At 46.2% G+C, this 22,988-nt stretch overlaps 1 protein-coding gene across 1 annotated transcript in view; it reads right to left on the bottom strand.

Moving 5' to 3' along the window:
• The window catches only part of SMC1A (structural maintenance of chromosomes 1A), a 32,294-nt gene extending 9,306 nt beyond the window's left edge, over window positions 1-22,988 (bottom strand). The window contains exons 1-19 of the mRNA XM_019943520.3: window positions 22,803-22,988; window positions 17,300-17,488; window positions 17,069-17,181; window positions 15,558-15,761; window positions 15,226-15,464; window positions 14,345-14,603; window positions 14,101-14,241; window positions 13,173-13,255; window positions 12,811-13,018; window positions 11,292-11,477; window positions 11,019-11,198; window positions 10,772-10,918; window positions 10,539-10,676; window positions 9,441-9,557; window positions 9,228-9,334; window positions 5,968-6,109; window positions 3,846-3,991; window positions 3,604-3,757; window positions 2,441-2,551 (exon numbers count right to left, since the gene is read on the bottom strand). Of these exons, the coding sequence (XP_019799079.2) occupies window positions 2,441-2,551; window positions 3,604-3,757; window positions 3,846-3,991; window positions 5,968-6,109; window positions 9,228-9,334; window positions 9,441-9,557; window positions 10,539-10,676; window positions 10,772-10,918; window positions 11,019-11,198; window positions 11,292-11,477; window positions 12,811-13,018; window positions 13,173-13,255; window positions 14,101-14,241; window positions 14,345-14,603; window positions 15,226-15,464; window positions 15,558-15,761; window positions 17,069-17,181; window positions 17,300-17,488; window positions 22,803-22,911 (2,973 nt within the window). The 5' untranslated portion in view covers window positions 22,912-22,988. The remainder of the gene's footprint in view (window positions 1-2,440; window positions 2,552-3,603; window positions 3,758-3,845; window positions 3,992-5,967; window positions 6,110-9,227; window positions 9,335-9,440; window positions 9,558-10,538; window positions 10,677-10,771; window positions 10,919-11,018; window positions 11,199-11,291; window positions 11,478-12,810; window positions 13,019-13,172; window positions 13,256-14,100; window positions 14,242-14,344; window positions 14,604-15,225; window positions 15,465-15,557; window positions 15,762-17,068; window positions 17,182-17,299; window positions 17,489-22,802) is intronic.

Raw genomic sequence — 22,988 nt, 5'->3', positions numbered from 1 at the left:
TATGTACCTCTAAAACAGGGTTTCTGCATCTCAGCACTAATGATATTTTGAGCCAAATAATTTGTTGTTGTGGGGGCTGTCCTTTGTGCACTGTAGGATGTTTAGCAGCATCCCTGTTGTCTACCCACTGGATACTGGTAGCAACCTCTGCCCCAGTTGCGACAACTAGCTGTGACAAGAGTATCTCCAGACATTACCAAATGTCCCCTGGGGAGGCAAAATCTACCCCACCCATTGAGAACCACTGTTGTAAAAGGTAAGGACATTTTAAAAATAAAACCACAATACCATTATCACCTAAAGATATTAACAGCAATTCCTGAACATCATAAACTATCTGGTCAGTGTTCAAATCATCCCAATTGTGTTAACATAAAAATTTTTTTACAGGTTTTTTTCAAAGCAGGTTCCAAATAAGGTGCCCACATTACAATTGGCTGATACGTCTCTTAAATCTCATTTAATCTATAAATTCCCCTGCCTCTCTTTTCTTTGCAATGGATTCAAGGGAAGGCCACACATTGTAATTGGTTGATTTGTCTCATAAGCCTATAAAAGTTCTCCCTTTCTGTTCATTTCTTTCTTCCCATTTATTTATGGAAGAGACCAGGTCTTTTGTCCTTTAGAGTTTCCCACAGTCTAGATTTAGTTAACTGCATCCCTGTGCTTTTACTTAACATGTTCCTCTGGCACCAGTGTTTCATATAATTGGTGGACATAAAAGCTTAATCAGATCCTTGTTTGAGTTTTTGGCAAGAATATTTCATAGGTAGTGTTGAGCATTCATCAATCTTACCATTACAAAGACAGAGAGAACTGACATTCAGTGTCTACTGATGCGATGCAAAAGGAAGTTCATGAGTACATGGTACCACTTATGATATATTCTTGCCAAAAATAAAAAATGAATCTGAATCCAATCGAACCACAGATTTAACTACCAGTTTATAGGAAACACAAGGATGGAAGAACATGTTAAAAAACATCATGGGACACAATCAGCCAAATTCAGAGTATAGAAAATTGTACAAGACCAATGACCCAGTTTCTTCCATAAATAGCAAGAAAAAAATAAAAAGGGATAAAAAAATGTTATAGACCATAAGAGACCAACTTTAACACATGGACCTCACTTGAATCCTGATTTAAACACAGAAATTTTTTTTTTTTTTTTTTTTTGCGGTATGCGGGCCTCTCACTGTTGTGGCCTCTCCCGTTGCGGAGCACAGCCTCCGGACGCGCAGGCTCAGCGGCCATGGCTCACGGGCCCAGCCGCTCCGCGGCATGTGGGATCTTCCCGGACTGGGGCACGAACCCGTGTCCCCTGCGTCGGCAGGCGGACTCTCAACCACTGCACCACCAGGGAAGCCCAGAAAAAATATTTTTAAAAAAGATATTTATGGGACATTCATGGAAATCTAAACATTTATTGAATATCAGGTGACATTACAGAGTTAGTGCTAATTTTTTGGTATAATATCATGGTTACATTTTTTAAAAAGGAGTCCTAGAGATATATACTGAGGTAATTATGAATGGAATATCTAGAATTTGATTTAAAATGTGCCAATCAGGAGGGGGAAGGGTATAAAAAACAGGATTGACCATATGTTGCTAATTATTGAAGCTGGATGATGGGTACCTGGGGTTCATTGTATCATTCTCTCTACTTCTGTATCTGTTTGAAATTTTCCATAATAAAAAAGTTAAAAAAAAAAAAATCAAGTCCCCCTGCCTGGCTATAAGGAAAGACTGGAAAGCATCAGAAACTATTTAGAAGGCTCCTACAGTAGTCCATGTGAGTGGTGAAAGCAGCCTGAACTACAGAGACAGTGGAAACAGAGAAAAGTAGAATTCAGTAGATATCTGGAAGGTAGAATTGACAGGGCTTGGTAATTCACTGAATATGCAAAGTGAGAGAGAGAGTTAAGGACAAGGCTCAGATTTCTGGTTTGAACCTGGGGCTGGCACTGAAGAGAAGAGGCCGATTTGGGGAGGAAGGCTGGGGTTTGAGGTACCTGTGGGCCCTAGCACAGAGATGGCAGCTGAAGCCAGGGGAGTAGAGGAGACACCCAGGATGAGAGCACGCCAAATGAGAAGGAAAGGATGCCTGGGACAGAGCCCTGAGGAACCCCCGAGGTCTATCTGTTCACTGTACAGGAGCCTGTTCTCCGTGTATCTGGGCTGAGATGTGTACACAGGTGGAAGGGGAAGACTGGCAACAGGCAGGGATGGGGGCAGCTGGGGGTGGAGGCGGAAGATGTGCCTGTGTCTGTGTGTGCATATTGGGGGAAGCCATGGATCACAACTCCACCCCGCCCCGCCTTGCCAGCTCGCCCCTCTTTCCAGACATGGTCTGTCTCCACAGGGCCCCCAGATGAGCTGACCCTCTCTCTGGACAGCTGGGAGGATGTACCCACTCCCCGAGGCTGAGCCTCACCTTCAGATCCTCACACAGGTCGCCGTAGTCAATCTCGATGAGGGCCTCTCGTGCATAGATATTGGAAGTTCGTTGGGAGCCACTCACTGAATCCTCCCCCTGGGAGCTACCCTGCAATGGCGAGAGGGAGAGTCAAATGGACCCGAATGGCCATAAGAGCACTTGCTCCTCTGGAGGGGGCTGAGGGGCTCCTTTGCAGCCTTCGATGTCTTTGAGAAGCACCTTGCTAGAAAGTACTTGTGGCAAAAGGAAAAGCAGCTCTGACAGCAGAAAGATCTGAGTTCAAAATTGGGCTCTACCGCTGACTAACCGTGTGACCCTGGGCAAGCCATGCTGTTGCTTGAATCCTCATTTAAACACACAAACCCTCATCTGTAACACAGGACGATGCCTGCCTGGCAGGGCTGTGCTTAGGATTAGGAGTAATTATATCACATGCTACCATGATGCCTGGCACACTGCCAGTGTTCAAAATATTTTGCTGAATTAAATGGAAATGCTATTTGGGAAGAAAGGAGGGAGAAAGACATGTGGGACTGAAATACATGTTCAGGTCAAAGACAAGATATCTGCAAACCTCCTCTCAGTTAACATTCCCACCCCCTTGCTACCAAGCTTCACTTCCAGTGGATAAAATGCCTTGGCTCTTCTATTGGCTGGTGTCCCTCCCTTTCCCATAACTAAGCTTCATCACCTCTGTATTGCTGATGTCCCTTACCCAACTCTCTCTTGGCCAACCTCCCTCACTGCAGCTAAGTTACCATCCCTCAGGTCCCTCAATTCCACCTTCCTTTGCTCTTGGCTAATGTCCCTCAATTCCCACTCCTACCAGTATCCATCACCTGCTGGAACTATCTTAGCTCAAGTCCCTAAGGTTAATGAATGACTTCCTCTTCTCCTGGCTTACCTCCCTCACCACCTACTGACATGCAGCCCTATCCCCCAACAACTGCCCTCTCACACCAAGGCTATTACCTTTCACCTCACCTGCCTTCACAGCCTCACCCTGCCTCATCTCCCCTGCATCCGTCCTTTTGTCTCTCATCACCTGCACCCACCATCCTTTTCTCTCTCTCTCTCACCTTCCCTCCCTAGCCACCTTCATCCCCCATTCCTGGTTATGTTGTTCACAGCCCACACCCACCACCAACAATAATACTCACCTCTTCCTGACTAATATCGTCCATGGTGCCCTTAGACAGTGGCAACTTGATGTCCTGCATCTTGCAGGCCTGTAGCAGGTTGTGGCGGTCACTGTGTTTCTGTTCAAGCTTGGTCTCAATGGCTGTTACCTCCTTCTGTAAATGGGTCATTTCCCTAAAATGAACCAGAGAGATAGGTGAGACCCAAGTCCAGCAAGCTGCCAATACTACGTACTTCCAAGCCCAGGCCTGAACCCACTCACTTGTTGGCACCCCCCAGTTTCTTACGAATCTCCTCCATTTCGTGGTTCTTGTCATTCACCTCTGACTTCCTGGCCAGGTGCTGATTCTTCAGGTCTTGTAGCTGGGCCGTGGTCTCATCTATGATCTTCATGTGTCTTTGTTCCTCCTGGTCCCAGCACGGTGAACACGAAAAGAAGTGAAGGCTTTCCCCAGCTCACTTTGGGATCTTCTCCCATTGTCCCCACCCTTTCCACCAGGCAGTTTGTTGGAATCTGTCTTCAGTGAGCTCTGCTTTTACAAACCCCCATCACCCTTCTGACTTCTTTTATTACCTTTTTCCAAATTATTTTGTTGACCTCCTCCCCACTCCAATATACAAGTTGCCTGCTGTAGAAAAGTTAAAAGTACAGAAAAGTATGAAGTAGGAGGAAAATAAGAAATTACTTGTAATCCCACCAGCCAGAGAGAATCAATTAACATTTAGCCTATTTCCCCTCAGCATTACTTATGGACAGGTCTACATAGTTGAGACTAGATTGTAATTAAAAGTCTATATTCTGACTTAATGTTATTTAAGCATCTTTTCCACACCAAGACTACTGTCATGAGCAATAACATCAATGTTTTTAAAACACCCACAAAAACAATACTGTGTACTTTCCATGAGTACATATATATGAATGCAAAAGTATTTAAGTAGGGCTTCCCTGGTGGTGCAGTGGTTGAGAGTCTGCCTGCCGATGCAGGGGACACGGGTTCGTGCCCCGGTCCGGGAAGATCCCACATGCCACGGAGCGGCTGAGCCCGTGAGCCATGGCCGCTGAGCCTGCGCGTCCGGAGCCTGTGCTCCGCAACGGGAGAGGCCACAACAGTGAGAGGCCCGCATACCACAAAAAAAAAAAAAATTAAAAAAAAAAAAGTATTTAAGTAAATGCCTATAAGGTCTGGAAGAATACACCCTACGTGAGATTAGCCCCAGGAAGAGTAAGGGGACTGGGATTGAGAGTGGTCAGTCAAAGGGGACTGTCATCTTACCTATTATGTTCTGATTTTTTTTTAAAGGAGAATGTTTTCATTTTGATCTGAAAGTCACAGAAGGGGACATATCTGCAACTTCCTCTCAAATGGCTCATAAGAAATAATATACAGGGCTTCCCTGGTGGCACAGTGGTTAAGAGTCCGCCTGCCAACGCAAGGCACACGGGTTCAAGCCCTGGTCCGGGAAGATCCCACATGCCACAGAGCAACTAAGCCCATGTGCCACAACTACTGAGCCTGTGCTCTAGAGCCCAGGAGCCACAACTACTGAGCCCGTGTGCCACAACTACTGAAGCCTGCTCGCCTAGAGCCTGTGCTTCACACCAAGAGAAGCCACCACAATGAGAAGCCCACGCACCGCAACGAAGAGCAGCCCCTGCTTGCCACAACTAGAGAAAGCCCATGTGCAGCAATGAAGACCCAAAGCAGCCAAAATATTAAAAAAATAATAATAATAATTTTTTAAAAATTAAAAAATAAACAACCTGGGGGACCTCCCTGGTGGTGCAGTGGATAAGACTCCACACTCCCAATGCAGGGGGCCTGGGTTCAATCCCTGTTCAGGGAACTAGATACTACACGCATGCCGCAACTAAGTTCGCATGCCAGAACTAAGGAGCCCGCCTGCTGCAACTAAGACCCGGCACAACCAAATAAATAAATAAATAAATAACAAAACAAAAAACAAAAACATCAACCTATGTGCCAGCATTTTGGATTTCCTCATGTATTACTGAGGAGAAATGTATTCTGAAGACTCTCAATGCATGGTGCCATATGGCCTAAGAATGCTGGTTTTGTGCATCATGGCCAGTATCCTTTTTTAAAAAAAAAAAAATCTTGGGTGATGTGATAGGAAACAAATTACACATAATTGTTTTAATTTGCATTCCTTTGATTTCTACTAAGGCTAAATTATATATACGTGTTTATGGGTTATTTGAATCTCTTCTTGAACTGTTTGTGCCACTTACTCATTTTTTCTCCCTATTTAGGTCTTGGTGTTTTTCTTATTTAGAAGAGGGCTTTATAAAGTATGGATATTATCTCTTCCAATTTTTCCTCTTAGCTTTTAGTTTAGTTTTTCATGGTCTCCTTCCTTACCTTTTTGAGCTTTTCTATCTCATTTTCATCTTTTTTCACTGTCTGCTCCCACATGTGTACTTTATCCTGGTCCTCCTTCAGTTGGTTCTTTTCAAAATCCAATTGGATGCCCAAGCGAGTCTTCTGATTCTCGAACTCCAAACTGTGGGGAGAAAGGAGAACTAGGCCTAGGGCACAGGGACACAGTTACTGCTGAATTTTAGTCACCACTCAGCTCATCCACATAAAACTGTCCCCTGAAGTTACAGAACTAAGTTCCTTGGCCTCGCTTTGTAGATATGGCACAAGGCAGAGGAGATTGGGCCAAACTCCATGAATCCTCCTTTAAACACTGGAGCCTCCATTCTGAGTTCCTAGAAGGAGGCACAAAAAGGTCCACCTGAACCCACCAGCTATGATAATTCCTATTTATTAAGCTTCTATGTAATTTACATACATTACCTCTAATCCTCTAATGAACAGCTCCACAAGAAGGCATTATTATCCTAATTTTACAAATGAGGAAACTTGGGCCAAGAGGTAAAAGACCTTGCCCAAGGCCACAGAGCTGGCAAAGTGAGATTAGATCCCAGGTGTAAACACCAAAATCTGGGTTTCTTCTCCTGGCATCCTTGCAATATAATGTGGTGGGATAAGGGGACTGGCATCTCAACTCTGCCATTTACTAGTAATGAATCTCAGACAAGTTAGTCATACTCTCCATGCCTGTTTCCTCACCTGAAAAATGGAAATAATAATAGTACTTACCTCAGAGTTATTGGGAGTTAATATGTATAAAGTCTTTAGAACCATGCCTGGTACACAGTAAGCACTCAACAAATTTTAGTTATCATCACCATCTCCAGGTATACTGGCTGTATTCAGTTCATATTCAGTTCATGGGCTTTCACTCTTTCCAACTACCCCCAAACCCCCGCATACACGCCTGCCCCAACATTCCAGAATCTCTAAAGGGCAGAGCTTGGGTAGTAAAAAAAAAAAAAAAAAAAAATGGAGAAAATAGATTTCTGCTAGTTCCCTCCTCCCCATCTCTATAGAAACTCAAGAGTATGTAACCAGCATATGCAGATACTAGCAGGACAGGCCGGTCTAACTTCCAACTGTCCCTCCACCCCCCAATATGGTGTGACAGATGCTGCCAGATGTCACGCTAGCAGCTTAAACCTATTAGTCACTATAATCCAAATGGAATGTAATTAACTATAATTTTGAGCTATGCAATTTTAAGTTCAATCTCCTAAGCGTGACTCACAAAGCCTTCTGTGATCTGGCCCCTGCTGACCTCTCCAACACCTCCGCCTTCCTCCTGACCCCATTTTTCTGCTCCAGACATTCAATACTTAGTTTGCAGAACATAGTATGCTCTCTCACACCTCTGCGCATGCTGTTCTCACTGCTTGGAACTCCTTTCTTCTGTCTACTGCCTGGTTGGCTAAATCCTACTCACTCTACAGGTCTCCAGTTCATCACTCCTTGGTCTATAAAACCTTTCTTCACGATTGTGAGCAGGTTCTTAGTTTCTATTACAATTTGTTGGGTTCCTCCCTTTTTGGTGTAATCATACCCCATAGTCCATAAAACACTTACGATCGCTGTCTGTACAAGACCTTTCCCTTTTCTCCTTTGGTTCAATCTGATTTCTACTCCTATTATCTTCCCTACAGTGAGCATGTACACCAAAGTGACATACAGACATACATACACACACATACATACACACACATACATACGTACGTATATAACCTTAAAAATGCATATCCTTGTAAAATGTTGCTTTGTTTTTAAATTTATACAAATGTACAGTGTTATAAATTTATCCTATTACTGCCTGTAAATCTAGTTCTTGTCTGAACTGCTACACAGTATTCCATAGTCTGTATAGTCATCACATTTAACTTATACTTCTCTGCAGTGATGGCCGTCTACATTGCCACCAATGTCCCACTATTACAAATTATGCCAAGATGAACAACTTTGAATGTGTCTCTTTGTCACCCTGTGGCTAAGACCCTCTCTGGGATATAGACTCAGGAGTGGCTTTGCTAAGTCATTGGGCTCGTGTAGACTTATTTTCACCAAATACTGCTAGATTGTTTTAATTCGCATTTTCTCTAATTAGGAATGAGATGGAACATCAATTCACAGTTATTAGCCATTCGAGCTTCTCTTTCCATGAAATGCTAATACATCCTCTCTCCATTATTCTACTGGGTCTCTAGGTTTTTATTTTTCCTTTTGTTGATTTGCAGCTCCTTGAACATTTTCCTCTGTATTTTCTATCTACCTCAAGTACAGCATCATTCTGAAACTGCTGATCTACTTGTTTGTCTCCCTCATTACTCCAAAACTCCCTGAGGACAGGAACAGTCTCTGATTCAATTCTATATCCCTTGAGCCTGACTTGGGGGTAGGAGAGCAATGAACAGTTACTGTATGGGTGATGGGCTAGACGAACTGCTGACTGAAGCCCTGGGTCCAGGGGGTGACCTCCTTCAGAGAGACTGTGTCATGTTCATCTGTCTTACCCTCATCTCCCCACCCTCTCCAATACCTAGCACAGGACAACTGGGCACAAGTAGGTATTCAAACAAGGTTTGTTGAACAAATGAATAAACTAAGGTGGGAAAGAAAGGAGAAACTTGCTTTGTTCTTACTATTCTTCCAACCTAGAACTTTGGTCCTCCTCTCCCACATCACCCATCAGGACAATGACAATAATAAAAGCTAATATCTATTGGGAGTTCCCTGGTGGTCTAGTGGTTAGGATTCAGTGCTTTCACTGCCATGGCCCAAGTTCAATCCCTGGTTGGGAAACTGAGATCCTGCAAGCCACATGGCGCAACCAGAAAAAAAAAAAGCTAATACCTATTGCTCTTAGTAGGTGCAAAGTATCATGCTAAATACTTTATAAGGATTAAGCCCAACCTCTGATCCACCCCAACAATTCTATGTGATAGGTATCACAATTATCCCACTTGACGCATAAGGAAACTAGGGCTTAGAGAGGTCAAGTCACTGCCCAAGATAAATGAACCATGGAGCTGGGATTTTAACCCAGGTAAACCACGTTTAAAGCTGGTACTCTTAATCCCTATACTGTGCCACATGCTTCCATGATGTCCCTGTTAAGGCTGACCTACCATAAATGCCCATCGCTGTAAAAGCTGCTCCCTGCCTTACGATGGCATTTGACTTCCCAGATGTCAGGCTAGGGGCTCAAGGGCACCCCAGTCTCCCCTTCTAACCACACTTCCACCTACCGCTTCTTGGCGATTTCATTCTGCCGCTTCACCTTCTCTTCCTCAAACTCCCGGATGTTGCGCACACCAATCTCCCGACAAAACTCTTCAAATACCTCATCCTCTACCTGAGGGGAGAAGCAAGGGAGAGAAAAGGACCTCTGGGTCAGAGTGCTGCTTCCAGCCTCAGTCCTGCCCTGATGCACATGCTGGCATGGCTCATCCTCTACCAACCTGGTTCATCTTCTCCTTCAAGTCTTTCATTTCCCTCTCTCGACTCTGGATGATCCTCTTGATATCATTGATTCGAGGCCCAAAGTTGGCTAGCTCACTCTCCAGCTTGGACTTTTCCTGAAGGAAACAGGGTTGAGAGGACAAAAGAGACCAGGATCCTTGGAGAAAAAGAGCCACCCTGAGTATACTGGCCCCATGGACAAAAAGGGCTAACTCGCCACATGCTGAGAGAACCTGACTTAGCACTGCTGTTAAGGCTGCATCATCTCTCACTTGGACCATCACATGGCTTCCTCCCTGGTCTCTAGTCAGCCAACTTCAATCCAAAAGGCTGGGCACACAGTAAACATCATTACTTACAGGCCCACACTCCCTCATCAATAACCCCTGGGGCCAGATATGTTTTGGAATTCAGACTTTTTGATTTTAGAAAAATGATACATATACTACATATTACATAACACCTCCAGGGTTAGCTGGGGAAGCACCCATAATCAAACACATTAATATATCTATAAAAGTACCCCCACTCACAGGGACTGAAATATCTGTAGCTCACTTTGAAAACTTTCAGAAGAAACTCAAATATTTGTTGAATGAATTAGTTATGTTAATAGCACCTAACATTTACTGAACATTCACTGGCTATGAGGAATCACTCTAAATACTTCACATATATTAACTCATTCAATCTTTGTAAGGACCCTATAATTTTACCTCCCACTTTACAGATTAAGATGAAAAAATTGACACTGAGAGGTTTATTTTGTTTTTTTTCCTGTTTTGTTTTGTTTTTTGAGTATTTGCAATACATATGCTTGACAAAGATATTGTTTCTGGAATATATTTTTCAAAAAACTTACAAACCAATACAAAAATGAGCAAAAGATTTGAACAGATACAACACAGAGGTTTAGTAACTTGCCTAATGTCATACAGAGCCAAGATCTGAACCCCTGCTTGTCTGACTCTATGCTATGGCTGGTTCCCCAAAGCAGTTCCCCAAAGGAAGTGGGACAAGTTCCCCACCCCCAGAAAAACCTAGGCCAGGAATGTGAGGATGGCCTTTGGCAAACAGGGCTGAAGGCCAGGCCCCACCTGCAGATTCAGGGCCAGATGTCGTGTCTTGGTCTGTTCTAGGTCACTCTGTGAGTACTTGAGCCGCATCTGCAGTCCGTGGGCCTGAGACTGCACCTGACGTAGTTCTGCCTCTTTCCGCTTTGCCTTCATCTGCTCCTAAAGTGGACGAGAGGGGCTAGGTGGTAAGAAGGTGGTCGGCTGGCCTGGGCTTCGGACCCCCATTCCTAGGGACAGCCCTGCCTATGGCTTACCTTCAGCTCTTCTGTCAACCGCTCTTTCTTCTCTTTCAACTTGTCTACTGCTTTCTCATCCCAGCGCCGGGCCTTGGCCTTCAGATCACTAGCCCCGCCAGAGATCACCCCTGACTTCTGGAACAGGGTCCCATCCAGTGCCACTGTCTACACACAGCAGGGAGAAGAGAGGAGAGGGGAGAAGCTAAACAGAGGAACTGCCAATATTAAGCCTGTCCAGCTCCAATATGGGCAAGGGAATCCATACCTTGTGGCGCTGGTGGCCTCCAAAGGCAATGCGGCGGGCATCCTCCACATTGTCACAGACAAGGGCATTGCCACAAGCGTACTGCAGGGCCTTTTTGATGTGAGGTGGCTCATAGCGAATAACGTCAATCACCAGCTTGGCCCCCTTCAGCTCCCGGAGTTTCTCATCTGTAGGTTTCACCTGTGAGAAGAAGCTCAGTTAAGTGGCAGAACACGGAGGGCTAGGAGGAGCAGCCCTCTCACACTGCCCTGACCCCATGACCACCAGCTTCACCTCCAGGTAATCAAGAGGCAAGAAGGTCTCAGGCTCCCCACGCTGCTCCTTGATATACTGAATACAGTCCCGGCCTGTCTTCTCTGAGTCCACGATAATGGCATCCATGTTCTTACCCAAAACCTTGGTTACTGCAATCTGATACTTCTTTTGTGTGGGTTGGCAGAGGTCAATGAGGCGGCCGTACTAGGGAAAGTCAGAAGAGAAAAGTGAAGCATGAGGCTTTTGGGAGCTGGCTTGGGAACCCCAATTCCCAGCTTGGAAGGGGGTGGGAGCAGGTCAGAATTTCTATCAGGAACACAGCCCCCACACTACGGAAGAAAAACCTACTCTGGCTTTAAAGCAACAACAACTTCAGGCAGTCATGTCTGAATCCAAAAATCATCTTTCTAAACCTCACTTTTACCATTTCGCAGACCACTGCCACCCCAGGCATTATGCCAGAGACCCTATATGCATTATATCAAATTCTCACAAACACCCAGCAAAGTAAATCTCTTTGTTCAGTTCACTTCCCCCATGTCTCCCAAATCAACCATGGTTCCCTAAGAACTATCAGATAAAGGGTAAGATCTTTAAGGGCAGTGACTGAGCCTAACTCCTCCTTATCAACTCCCCAGCAGTGTCTATAGGAAAGATCAGGAAATAGTTGTGGAACTCAATTAAGTTGAACCCAGGGATGGAATTACAGCAATAGAGGAATAATATTTAGGGAATCTGGGGACTCAGGATTTGGTTTAAGAGGCCAAGAGATCTGATAAAGCCTAGTGAATGAGCTGGTTGTTACATGCCAAAGAAGCTCATACTGAAGCCTGCACAGAGCTACTTCCTGGGAGCTAATTCCTGCCCTGTGGCCCCTTCCCTTCCCAAAGCCCTCTCCAGTTTCCCCACCTCCCACAAAGGAGTGGACACAAGCAAGACAAAACTTTCAGGAAGATACAACTGGTGTGATGCAAAGAACACGAGGTTAAGAATCAGAACAAGTTGGGTCTGAACTGCAGTTTTTTTTTTCTTTTTTTAAATTTTATTTAGTTTGGCTGTGTTGGGTCTTCATTGCTGCACGCAGGGTTTCTCTAGCTGTGGTGAGCGAGGACTACTCTTCGTTGCGGCGCACGGGCTTCTCACTGCGGTGGCTTCTTTTGTTGCGGACGGGCTCAAAGCACGCGGGCTTCAGGAGTTGTGGCGCTCGGGCTCTAGAGCGCAGGCTCAGTAGTTGTGGCGCACGGGCTTAGTTGCTCTGAGGCATGTGGGATCTTCCTGGACCAGAGATCGAACCTGTGTCCCCTGCACTGGCAGGCGGATTCTTAACCACTGCCCCACCAGGGAAGTCCCTGAATTGCAGTTCTTATACTTATAAGCTATGCTGTTTTGAGCAAGTCATTTAACCTCCCTGACCCTCAGTTTCCCTAGCTGTAAAAATGGGATTAGCAATCCTGTCCTCACAGGGCTGCTGTGAAAATTATCTGACAGTGAGTGTGAAAGTAAGTGCTCAGGAAATGAGTTCCCTCTCCACTCTTACCACAGAGCCAGGGTACAGGCGCTTGATGCTTTCCATAATTTCTGCCTTACGCTGTTGGCGGCTGCTCTCCTGGCGGTCAATGCGTGCATCCCCCAGCTGCTCCATCACCTGGTTCAGCTCCTTATTGATCTCATCAATTCGCCGCTTGGCCATCTCCACCTCCTCTGTCAGCTCCCCCTCTAGCTTCTTCTGCTCCTCGAGGGACTGCCTACAAAGTAAGGAAACACAAGGGTTACCCTGGCTGGCCAGAAAATATTCCTGGCCGAGAGGGACTCTGTGGGTCCTGCCTGGAGAGAGGTAGGACAGGAAGGGTTCACAAGAACAGGCCTGGAAGTAAGAGGGAAGGTTACAAGGCCACATACTTGCTAGTTGTGATGTATTCCTCCAGTTTCTCAATCCGCTTCTGATTCTCTTCAATCTCCCTCAGCTTTTGCTTGATCTTGGCCTGGGAGAAAGACAAATACACTACATCACCATAGGCTGAGTAAGTTAACTCCAAGACCATGGGGCCCTGGCTCATCCCCCTCCCCATGTGCCTGCTCATCCAAGAGCCCAACAGTCACGGACAATGGGTCACTAGTGCAGGAGGCCCATTAAAAAGCAGACACATAGGGACTTCCCTGGTGGTACAGTGGATAGGAATCCGTCTGCCAAACAGGGAACATGGGTTCGATCCCTGGTCCGGGAAGATCCCACATGCCGCAGAGCAACTAAGCCCATGAGCCACAACTACTGAAGCCCGAGCACCCTAGTGCTCGTGCTCCGCAACAAGAGAAGCCATCGCAAGGAGAAGCTGGCATACCGCAACAAAGAGTAGCTCCCATTCGCCACAAAATGAGAAAGCCCGCACAGCAGCAACGAAGATGCATCGCAGCCAAAAATAAATCAAATTAAATCTTAAAAAAAAAAAAGCAGACACACAGATGGTGTTCAATGTGGCTCTGCTAACTGATGGGGTCACCCTGGGCCCTATGAAACCCTCTCATAGGTGTTCTACCCAGCCTGGGCTAACTTCCTCACCAATCAAGACAGGCTCAAACCAAAAAAGTGTGGGCTAGACTGCCCAGGTTCACGTCCCAGTTCTGCCACTTAATAACCTTAGGCAAATTACTTCACCTCTGTGCTGTACTTTCCTCATTTGGAAAATGAGGAATTAAATGACTGCATACATGTAAAAAACAGTGTCTAGCACACAGTGTTTGCTAGATGTTAGCTATTGTCATTACTGTTAAGCCATCATTACTTCCTTTTCTCTGGACCATCATTCCTAATCTTGTACAGCATGCCCACCTCTGTCTCTACTTTCTTCCGCTCTTCCAGATCCAGCCGGTCCTGGTCGGCCTTCTGGTCTCGATTGAACTTCTCAAGCTCCTGCGCCAGGGTAGCTGCTCTCTTGCTGGCTTCTTCTTTCAACCGGTGGTATTTCTTCACCTGTGTCAGGGACAGGGAAAGAGGACAGGGATGACCAAGTCAGTCCATGTCAGCCCAGCGATCTCTCTACTCCCGCCCCCCCAACCCCCGCCCAAGAGCTTACCTGATTCTCCTCCAGGGTCAAATCTCTGCCCTGACTCTGACTCTCCTCTTCCATCCGTTCCTCAAACTCCTGCCGGGCTTTCTCCACTGACAGCATCTCCTTTTCCAGCTCATCCATGTCACCTTTACGCTTCTTGTAATGCTTCTGAGCATTCTGTAGGGACTTCTTGGCTGCTTCCAGCTTCTTGATTTTGTGGGAGGTATTCTCCTTGGCTTTGATGTACTGAGGCCGCTTCTGGTTCAGCTCTGAGTCCTTCTCCCTTTTGCCAGAGGGGAGGGGGAAACCAGTTAGCACTGTGGGAGAAGGGAGGGTTCCAAGGCTTTTTAATCCAAAGGGGGCCTAAACTCCAAGCCTCAGGGAAGTGCCTAAAAGAACAAGGGCCTGATGCCCCACAGATCCTCAAAACAGGGGCTATTCCCTAGAAATGCATTCCAGCCACTCTATAAGGTAAAGCTACCACCCCTGCCTCAACCCTAGCCAGGCCAGGGCCCTCAGTAACAACTCCCAAGAGTAACCTGTGTTCACGTAATCTGACTTAACCTTTTCAAATTTCTGTCCTTTAAACTTCAAGCTCCAGTTTTCCTCTTCTAGGAAGAGACTACCAGCCACGAGTGGCTTCCCATCACTTCCTCTCACTTGGCAAAGCCACCACCCCTTTCAAGTTCTCATCTTCTGAGTACCTATCTACCCGGAGTCTGAGTACTTAAATACTCTATTTGTCTAAAATGCAAGTCAACAAATGTATCTGATTCTAGCCAAAGCAAGTCAAGGGGAAGATAGAGAAACTAGTACAGGCACTGGGCTCTGGGCTCAGAGGAGCCCAAGGAAACAGCACAGCCTCTTGGCTTTCCACATGTCACATGCCCAGGCCTGCCACTTACTTGATCTCCTTCTCAATCTGCTGCTGTTCCCGCATCATTTTGCCCAGCTCCTTCTTCTTCTCCTTCAGCTCATCCTCTACCTTGTCCATCCGCTTCTTGTCCTTCTCGATCTCCTTGTTCTTAGAGGCCAGTTCTTTGTTGAGTTTCTCGATTTCCACTTCATTATGATAAAGTTTGAAAAGTTGCAACTGTACCTGAGCTCGCACCACCTCATCCTTCAGGCGCTGGTAGCGGTCAGCCTGTGCAAATAGGGGTGTGGAGGCAGGGGTGCATCAGTAAGGCACTGGCTTCAATCTGGCCTCTCAGAGCCCAGAGGCAACCTGGCCACCTACCTCTTCTTTTTCTTGTTTGGCCTCCTTGCGTTCAGCTGCGATGTTTTTTTTGCGATGGTAATTAAACTGCGTGTCCTCTTCAGCTTTCACCATTTCCTTTTTTCGCTTGTCATATTCCTGGGCCAGCTCCCCAGAGCGACTGATCTCTTCAAAAAGAGCTGTCCTCTCTTTGGGGTTCTTCATGGCAATAGATTCCACAGCGCCCTAGTAAAGGTCAAAACACTCTCCCCACTTAGACCCTAGCCAGCCCAGTTCCCGCTACCCACTCCGACTCAATCATTCAGAAAAAGTTCACTGATCCCTTCCCCACACTGGGTGCCACATTTCACCAATGAGCTTTGAGGACATATTCCCTGCCTTTTGAGGTACATGGGGAACAGAAGAGATAGAAGCAGAGACAACACCGTGTGTTACGTGCAGTGACAGCAGTAGCACAGAAAAAGAACTAAATGAAGCTTGAGTGTAGGAGACTGGTAGGGGTACCTATGTAGGAAGGTTTCCCAAAGGTGACATCTAAGATGAGTTTGGAAGATGAGGAAGAAACTAACCAAGAAAGTAAGAGAGGGGGCTTCCCTGGTGGCGCAGTGGTTGAGAGTCCGCCTGCCAATGCAGAGGACACGGGTTCAGGCACTGGTCTGGGAGGATCCCACATGCCGCGGAGCAGCTAGGCCCATGAGCCACAAGTACTGAGCCTGCGCGTCTGGAGCCTGTGCTCCGCAACGAGAGGCCGCAATGGTGAGAGGCCGCAATGGTGAGAGGCCCGCGCACCGCGATGAAGAGCGGCCCCCGCTCGCTGCAACTAGAGAAAGCCCTCGCACAGAAACGAAGACCCAACACAGCCAAAAATAAATAAATAAATTTATAAAAAAAAGAAAGTAAGAGAGATGAGGTTATTTCACGTAGAGGAAAATTAATATTGCAAAGGCCTGCAGGCTAAAGAAAGCAGGTGAATTTGGGGAACTGTAAAAGCCTTAATTAGGCTGGAGGGCAGGGCTAGAAGGGAAGAGTAATGGCATATGAGGCTAGTGAGGTAAGCAAGAACCAAAGGGTGGTGTTTCATGAATGACAGGAGTTGGATTTCATGCTAAGGCAATGGTTCTCAAACTTTAGTGTGCATCATAATAACCTGGAGAGCCTGGGAAAACACAAATTGCTGGGCCCCACCCCATAGTCTCTGCCCCTATAGGTCTGGGGTAGGGCCTGAGAATGTGCATTTCTAACACGTCCCCAGTTGATGCTGATCTGGAGACTACAATTTGAGAACTGCCATCAGAAGGCAATGAGAAATCACTGAAATGTTTTAAGGAGAGGAGGGAAAGAAACATATTTGTGCTCCCATAAGATGATCCTGGCCTAGGGGATGAACAGGAAGGGGCAAGACTGGAGTCGGGAAGCACAGTGAGGAAGCTGTTACATTAGTTCAGGGGAGAGATGATGAAGCCAGAGATGGAGCAGGTCCAGTGGGGAATAGAACAAAAAGCAGGTAGCCAATAATTGTTAAAAATGCCCACCTGGAAGACGAGGAAGTTACGAGCTTTGATAAGAATGCCCAACTTCTCTAATTCCTCACTGTACTCATGTAGCTGGACCACTTTGTTGTTGATCTTGTACTCAGAGGAACCCCCTACAAGACAATGCATGAGTCAGCCGAGGGTTAGGCCTCCCTCCTACCCCAACAAACTAGTCTAGCCACCCCCCGATGCCCGTGGACCCAAGGAGAACCTCTGGCCAGCCTCACCTACCAACAATGACACGGGCAAAGGTGCGGTCCTCAGCACCCTCCTCAGAGTAGACCATGCTGACAAAGGCCCGGTTGGCAGCTGGCTTGCCCACAGGAGCTCCATGGATCAGGTCCCTCAGGGTCTTTACCCGCAGGTTGCTGGTTTTCTCACCCAACACAAAGCTGATGGCATCCATGAGATTTGACTTACCTAAGGGAGGACAGGACAAAGTAGAGGAGGGGAAGTCAGGAAGAAGGGGAGAGGAAAAGGAATAAAGGAGACATTGACAAGAACATAAATGTTCCCTAATCACTCAGTGCACAGACTAACAGGAGGACAAAATACTGCTTTGCCCCTGTAAAGGCTAGGCCTGACCAAAGCCCTGGATCAAAGGCTTAGAAAAACAGCTCCTTTGCAGTTACCACTTACAGCAGCCAAAAACTAGAACCCCATCTAAGGAAATGGTATATTCACAGAATAAATCATTCTACAACATTTTTTTTTTTTTTTGGCCATGCCGTGCAGCCTGTGGGATCTTAGTTCCCCAACCAGGGATCGAACCCACGCCCCCTGCATTGGAAGTGTGGAGTATTAGCCAGGGAAGTCCCTCTACAACCTTTGATGACATGGGAAAATACCCACAACAGGAGAAACAAGCATGATACAAAACTCAACATAGTTTGATCTCAACCAAGTTTAAAAAAAAAAACACACAAAACAAAAAAACACACAGGGGCTGAGGGAAGGGGGAAAATGCAGAGCTGTTATTTGATGAGCATAGTCTCAGTTTTGCAAGATGAAAAAGTTCAGAAGATTGGATGCACAAAAATATGAATATATTTAACACTACTGAACTGTACACTCAAAAATGGTTAAAATGGTAAATTTTATGTTATGTGTATTTTAACATAATTTTTTTTAAAAAGGCATATTCCTATAGTGATACATGAAGCAGACAGCATCACCTATGAAGTATCTTACCAAAAATATTTGACCTGAATCTAAACAAACGTTTAGACCTACCTTCCAGTTTATAAGAAATACAGTAGTTAGAGAAACATGGTAAATGACACCATGAAGAAACCTTAAGACAAACACAGAATGTGGGATATTCTACAAGACAACTGGTCTGGTCTTTTTGAAAAGTCAATGTCTTTTAGGGAGAACCATTCCAGGATACAGAGATTACTGAGACAAGCAAAGGCAGCACACAAACTTTGATTGGATTCTGGTTCCAAAAAAATCCCAAAAAGACATTTTGGGGAGCAATTTGGGAAGCTTGAATATAAACTGGATAACTGATGACATGAGGAAATTAATTCTCTCAGGTATGATAATGGTATACTGGTAAACAGGAGAAGAGTGAACTTAGTAGATGAATGCTGAATCCTTTAGGGGTAAAACGTCATTATGTCTGCAATTTACTTTCAAATGATTAAGTAAAACACAGGTGTAAGTTTGAAAAGTTTCATAATCAAAACTTGGGGGGACTTCCCTGGTGGTCCAGTGGTTAAGAATCCGTCTTGCAATGCAGGGGATGCCAGTTTGATCCCTGGTAGGGGAACTAAGATCCCACATGCCGCGGGCAACTAAGCCCGCATGCCACAACTAGAGAGCCCACGCACTGCAACTAATGAGCCCACGCGCCTCAACTAGAGAGAAGCCCACACACCGCAACGAAGAGCCTGCACACTGCAACGAAAGATCCTGCATGCCACAACTAAGACCCAATGCAGCCAAAAAATAAAAATAAAAAACTTGGGGAGAGGGAAAGGCATAAAAATATAAACAGTATAACAGTGATCATTTCTGGGAAAGAAAATAGGTAACAAGTCAGGGAAGGGAGAGAATCTTCTTTTTTACTGTACATCCTTTGGAATTTTCTGAATTTTATACCATGTGCATATATTCACTATTCAAATAAATAAGGTTTTTAACATTAAACATGATTATCTTTTCAGTAGTGGAGTCACAGTTTTTACCTTCTCTATTTTAGACTCAGAAAAAAATATATTAAAAAAAATTTAGACTGGGGTTGGGGGTAGGGAATAGTTTAATCTCTATAAATTCTATCTCAAGATTCCCCCCAACATGCTATCTGACCTTGAACTGAGGACCTGATTTCTAAAACCCTTCTACCCAACTATAAAAATGGCAGCCCAGGTCCTTCCACAGAGGCAGTACAAGACAGTGATTAAGAGCTTGGGTTCTAGGGGCTTCCCTGGTGGCGCAGTGGTTGAGAATCTGCCTGCCAATGCAGGGGACACGGGTTCGAGCCCTGGTCTGGGAAGATCCCACATGCCGCGGAGCAACTAGGCCCGTGAGCCACAACTACTGAGCCTGTGCGTCTGGAGCTTGTGCTCCACAACAAGAGAGGCCCGCGCACCGTGATTAAGAGTGGCCCCCGCTCGCCACAACTAGAGAAAGCCCACGCACAGAAACGAAGACCCAACACAGCCAAAAATAAATAAATAAATAAATAAAATTTAAAAAAAAAAAAGAGCTTGGGTTCTAGTCCAACAGACCAGGTTCTAATCTTAGTTTCACCACTTCTTAGCTGACCTTCCTTTCCCTCACCTGGAAAATCTGAAAAACCAAGACTCATGGGTAAAAGCATCTAAAACAATGGTTGGCACATAGTTCTCTGTGGGAGTGGCAGGAGCACAGGTATGACAGGCACAGGTTCTGATCCTGGCTCTGAGAATCAAGTGTGCAAGTGATCACAACTCTTTGTGCCTGGGTCTTCTCATCTATAAAACAAAGATAATGGTATCTCCCTCCTAGGGTCACTGTGAGAATTTAAATGTAAAGTGTCCTAATAAATAAAGTACTTGCCACACAGTGAATGCTCAATAAATGGCAATCCTATCCTAACCAGTCTGGACTCTTAGCTTAGTCTCCCTCATCACAGCAGGACTAGCACATCATGCTGACCAGGAGTCAGCCTTTTAGGCACCCATTTCCAACTTTTGGGCTTCTCCCATGCTCTCCAAGGATGGCAAGAACATCTCACAACCAAAGGCCTCCCTACTCACAATCATTCAATATTGTAAACATTTTTATAACAAGCATTATGACCTGAACAACGATATAATGTTTCAAGGAATGTCTTCTTTGGGGCACTCCATAGACCAGTGATGAAGATACAAAACAGAATAAACGTTAACATGTAGCAAGTGTCTACTATGTGGCAGAGAGAAATTCACTGAGGGGAATCAAAGAATGCTTTGTGGAGCTGGGCACTGAAGAATGGGGTCGGATGTAAGCCTGACATCTACTCGAAGAATGAGGAAGAAGGCGGTCTCTTCCCCCTCCCCCACTTTCCTTTGATTATAAAAATGTAGCTCAACTTAATCCTTGGAGCAGAGCTCCCTCACCTTCCCACTTGTATCCCTCACAAGCATCCTATAAATCTACTTCTTGCCTGTCAAAAAAAAAAAAACACAGGGTACGGGAGGGCCAGTCAGACCAAGGGCCTTTTCGGAATACCTGGGTATACAAATTTACCCATGTTGAGGAGACTGAATGCCAAGAGGTGCATCTCAGCTCTTTCCACAGGGGCCACCACACCAAAATCCTAAGAAACTGCAGTGGAACCCCAAGCATTAGCCGTCTAGGCCAGTAGTTCTCAAATGAGGTGGGAGAGGGTGGAGTGATTTTGCCCCTCCCCCCTGGGGACATCTGGTAATATCTGTAGACATTTTTTTTTTTTTTTTGCGGTACGCAGGCCTCTCACTGTTGTGGCCTCTCCCGTTGCGGAGCACAGGCTAGGGACGCGCAGGCTCAGCGGCCATGGCTCATGGGCCTAGCCGCTCCGCAGCATGTGGGATCTTCCCGGACCGGGGGCACGAACCGGTCTCCCCTGCATCAGCAGGCAGACTCTCAACCACTGCGCCACCAGGGAAGCCCTGTAGACATTTTTGATTGTCACACCTGGAGGGGGTGGGGGTGGGGTTGCTACTGTCACCTAGTGGGTAAAAGCCAAGGATGCCACTAAACATCCTACACCTTACAATGCCACTAAACATCCTAGTGGGTAAAAGCCAAGGATGCTACTAAACATCCTACAAGCACGGACCCCACAGCAAAGCATTATCTCACTGGAAATGTCAACAGTGCTGCTGTTGAGAAACCCTGCTTAAAAGAGAGCCATATCTAGGCAAGACTCCAGGGAAGGTCATCAGTTACAGCTACTTCAGCAAGAGCAGCCCCTCAGGCTAGAAAGTGATTTAGCTGGAACACCTCTGAGGTGAAGGAACACAGCAGGATTCCAAACAGACCTCTAATGTCCGTAGATGGGAGGACTCCATGGTGTATAATTTAGAGATGGGGAATTTAGATATGAAATAGAGGCCTTATCTGACTACCCTTTCTTTCCTCCTTTCCTTCCTTTTTCTTTCTTTTTATTTTTTCTCCCAGTTTTAACAAGATATAACTGACATACAACACTGTATTACTTTCAGGTGTACAACATGATTCTGTATTTGTATATATTGCAAAATGGTTGCCACAATAAGTTTAGTTAGCATCCATCACCTCACAGTTAATTTTTTTCTTGTGACTTTTTTAAGCTCTACTTTAAAACATACAAAATATACAATACAGTATTGTTAACTAATGACCACTCTTCCTAAAAAGCCATCCAAGTCACTCTATCACATCACTGTATCACATCAATCCTGCACAGCACTTATCACAGCCGAAAAATAACTTATTTCCTCCTTTATTATCGTCTTTCCCCTCTGGAATGTAAGTTCTCCGAAAGCATGGCTTATTCTGTTCTCCGCTGTTTCCACAGCACCTTGACTGAATAACTCCTTATAAAGCTGTAAGCATTCAATAAATTTGACGAGCGAATGAGTTCTGACTTTTGATGGTTTCAGTGGTAAGAAAGGCATGCCTCGAATTCGAGGCATCCCGACCTCTCAGTTGAGGCCGGGGAGTCGAGACCCCAAGCACTCCGGAGACGCGAGCACGGAGTCCGAAATTCAAAAGTGCCGCCTCCAGAGAAGAGTTTTTAAAAGAAAGAAAAAAAAAAGGAATTGGAGTGTACCAACGCGAGGCGGGAGGGGGCACTGGGATGAAGCAGAAGTACACCGTTTGGCCCGGAAGCTACGGGAGGGCCACGAGCGGTCCTGCATCTGCCGGGGGGTTCAAACAATGCGTGGAGGCCGGATGCAGCTGCTCCGGGGAGGAACTGCGTGGCCAGCGACTGGCAGCCGGCTCCGGACGCGCCACTTTTGGCTGCAGGGGGCAGTGGGCGGGGTAACGTACACTTCGGCCCGTACCACTCGGGCCGGGAAGGGGGTCGCACAAAGAGCGGGCAGCTGACACCTGGGGAAGAGGTTCGCGTCAGAGCACCCGAGCGGGAAAAGCGGGTCCAGGTCGAACCCCTCAGGAGGGCAAGGAACCTGTTAGGGTTCGCGACATTTCAGGCTGCACAGGCTGGTTTGTACTACTGTGCAGCCGGATAGGGGAGTCCAGGCTGGGACGTTAAGCAGGGCCGCAGCCGGGTTTATCTCACCAGAGCCATTGGGTCCAATGATGGCGGTGAACCTCTGAAATGGTCCGATAATCTGCCGACCCTTGTACGACTTAAAGTTCTCGATCTCAATCAGCTTCAGGAAACCCATGACCGTGGCGGCGCCGGCGGCTGTTAGAAAGGCCGCGCCGTACGCCCGCGAACTGGGATAGCCCGCGCGGGAAACAC

The sequence above is a fragment of the Tursiops truncatus genome, chromosome X (assembly GCF_011762595.2).
Source record: "Tursiops truncatus isolate mTurTru1 chromosome X, mTurTru1.mat.Y, whole genome shotgun sequence".
In the NCBI taxonomy this organism is placed as follows: domain Eukaryota; kingdom Metazoa; phylum Chordata; class Mammalia; order Artiodactyla; family Delphinidae; genus Tursiops; species Tursiops truncatus.
The sequence above is the reverse complement of the archived record's forward strand: the minus strand, read 5'-3'. Positions and strand labels throughout refer to the sequence as shown.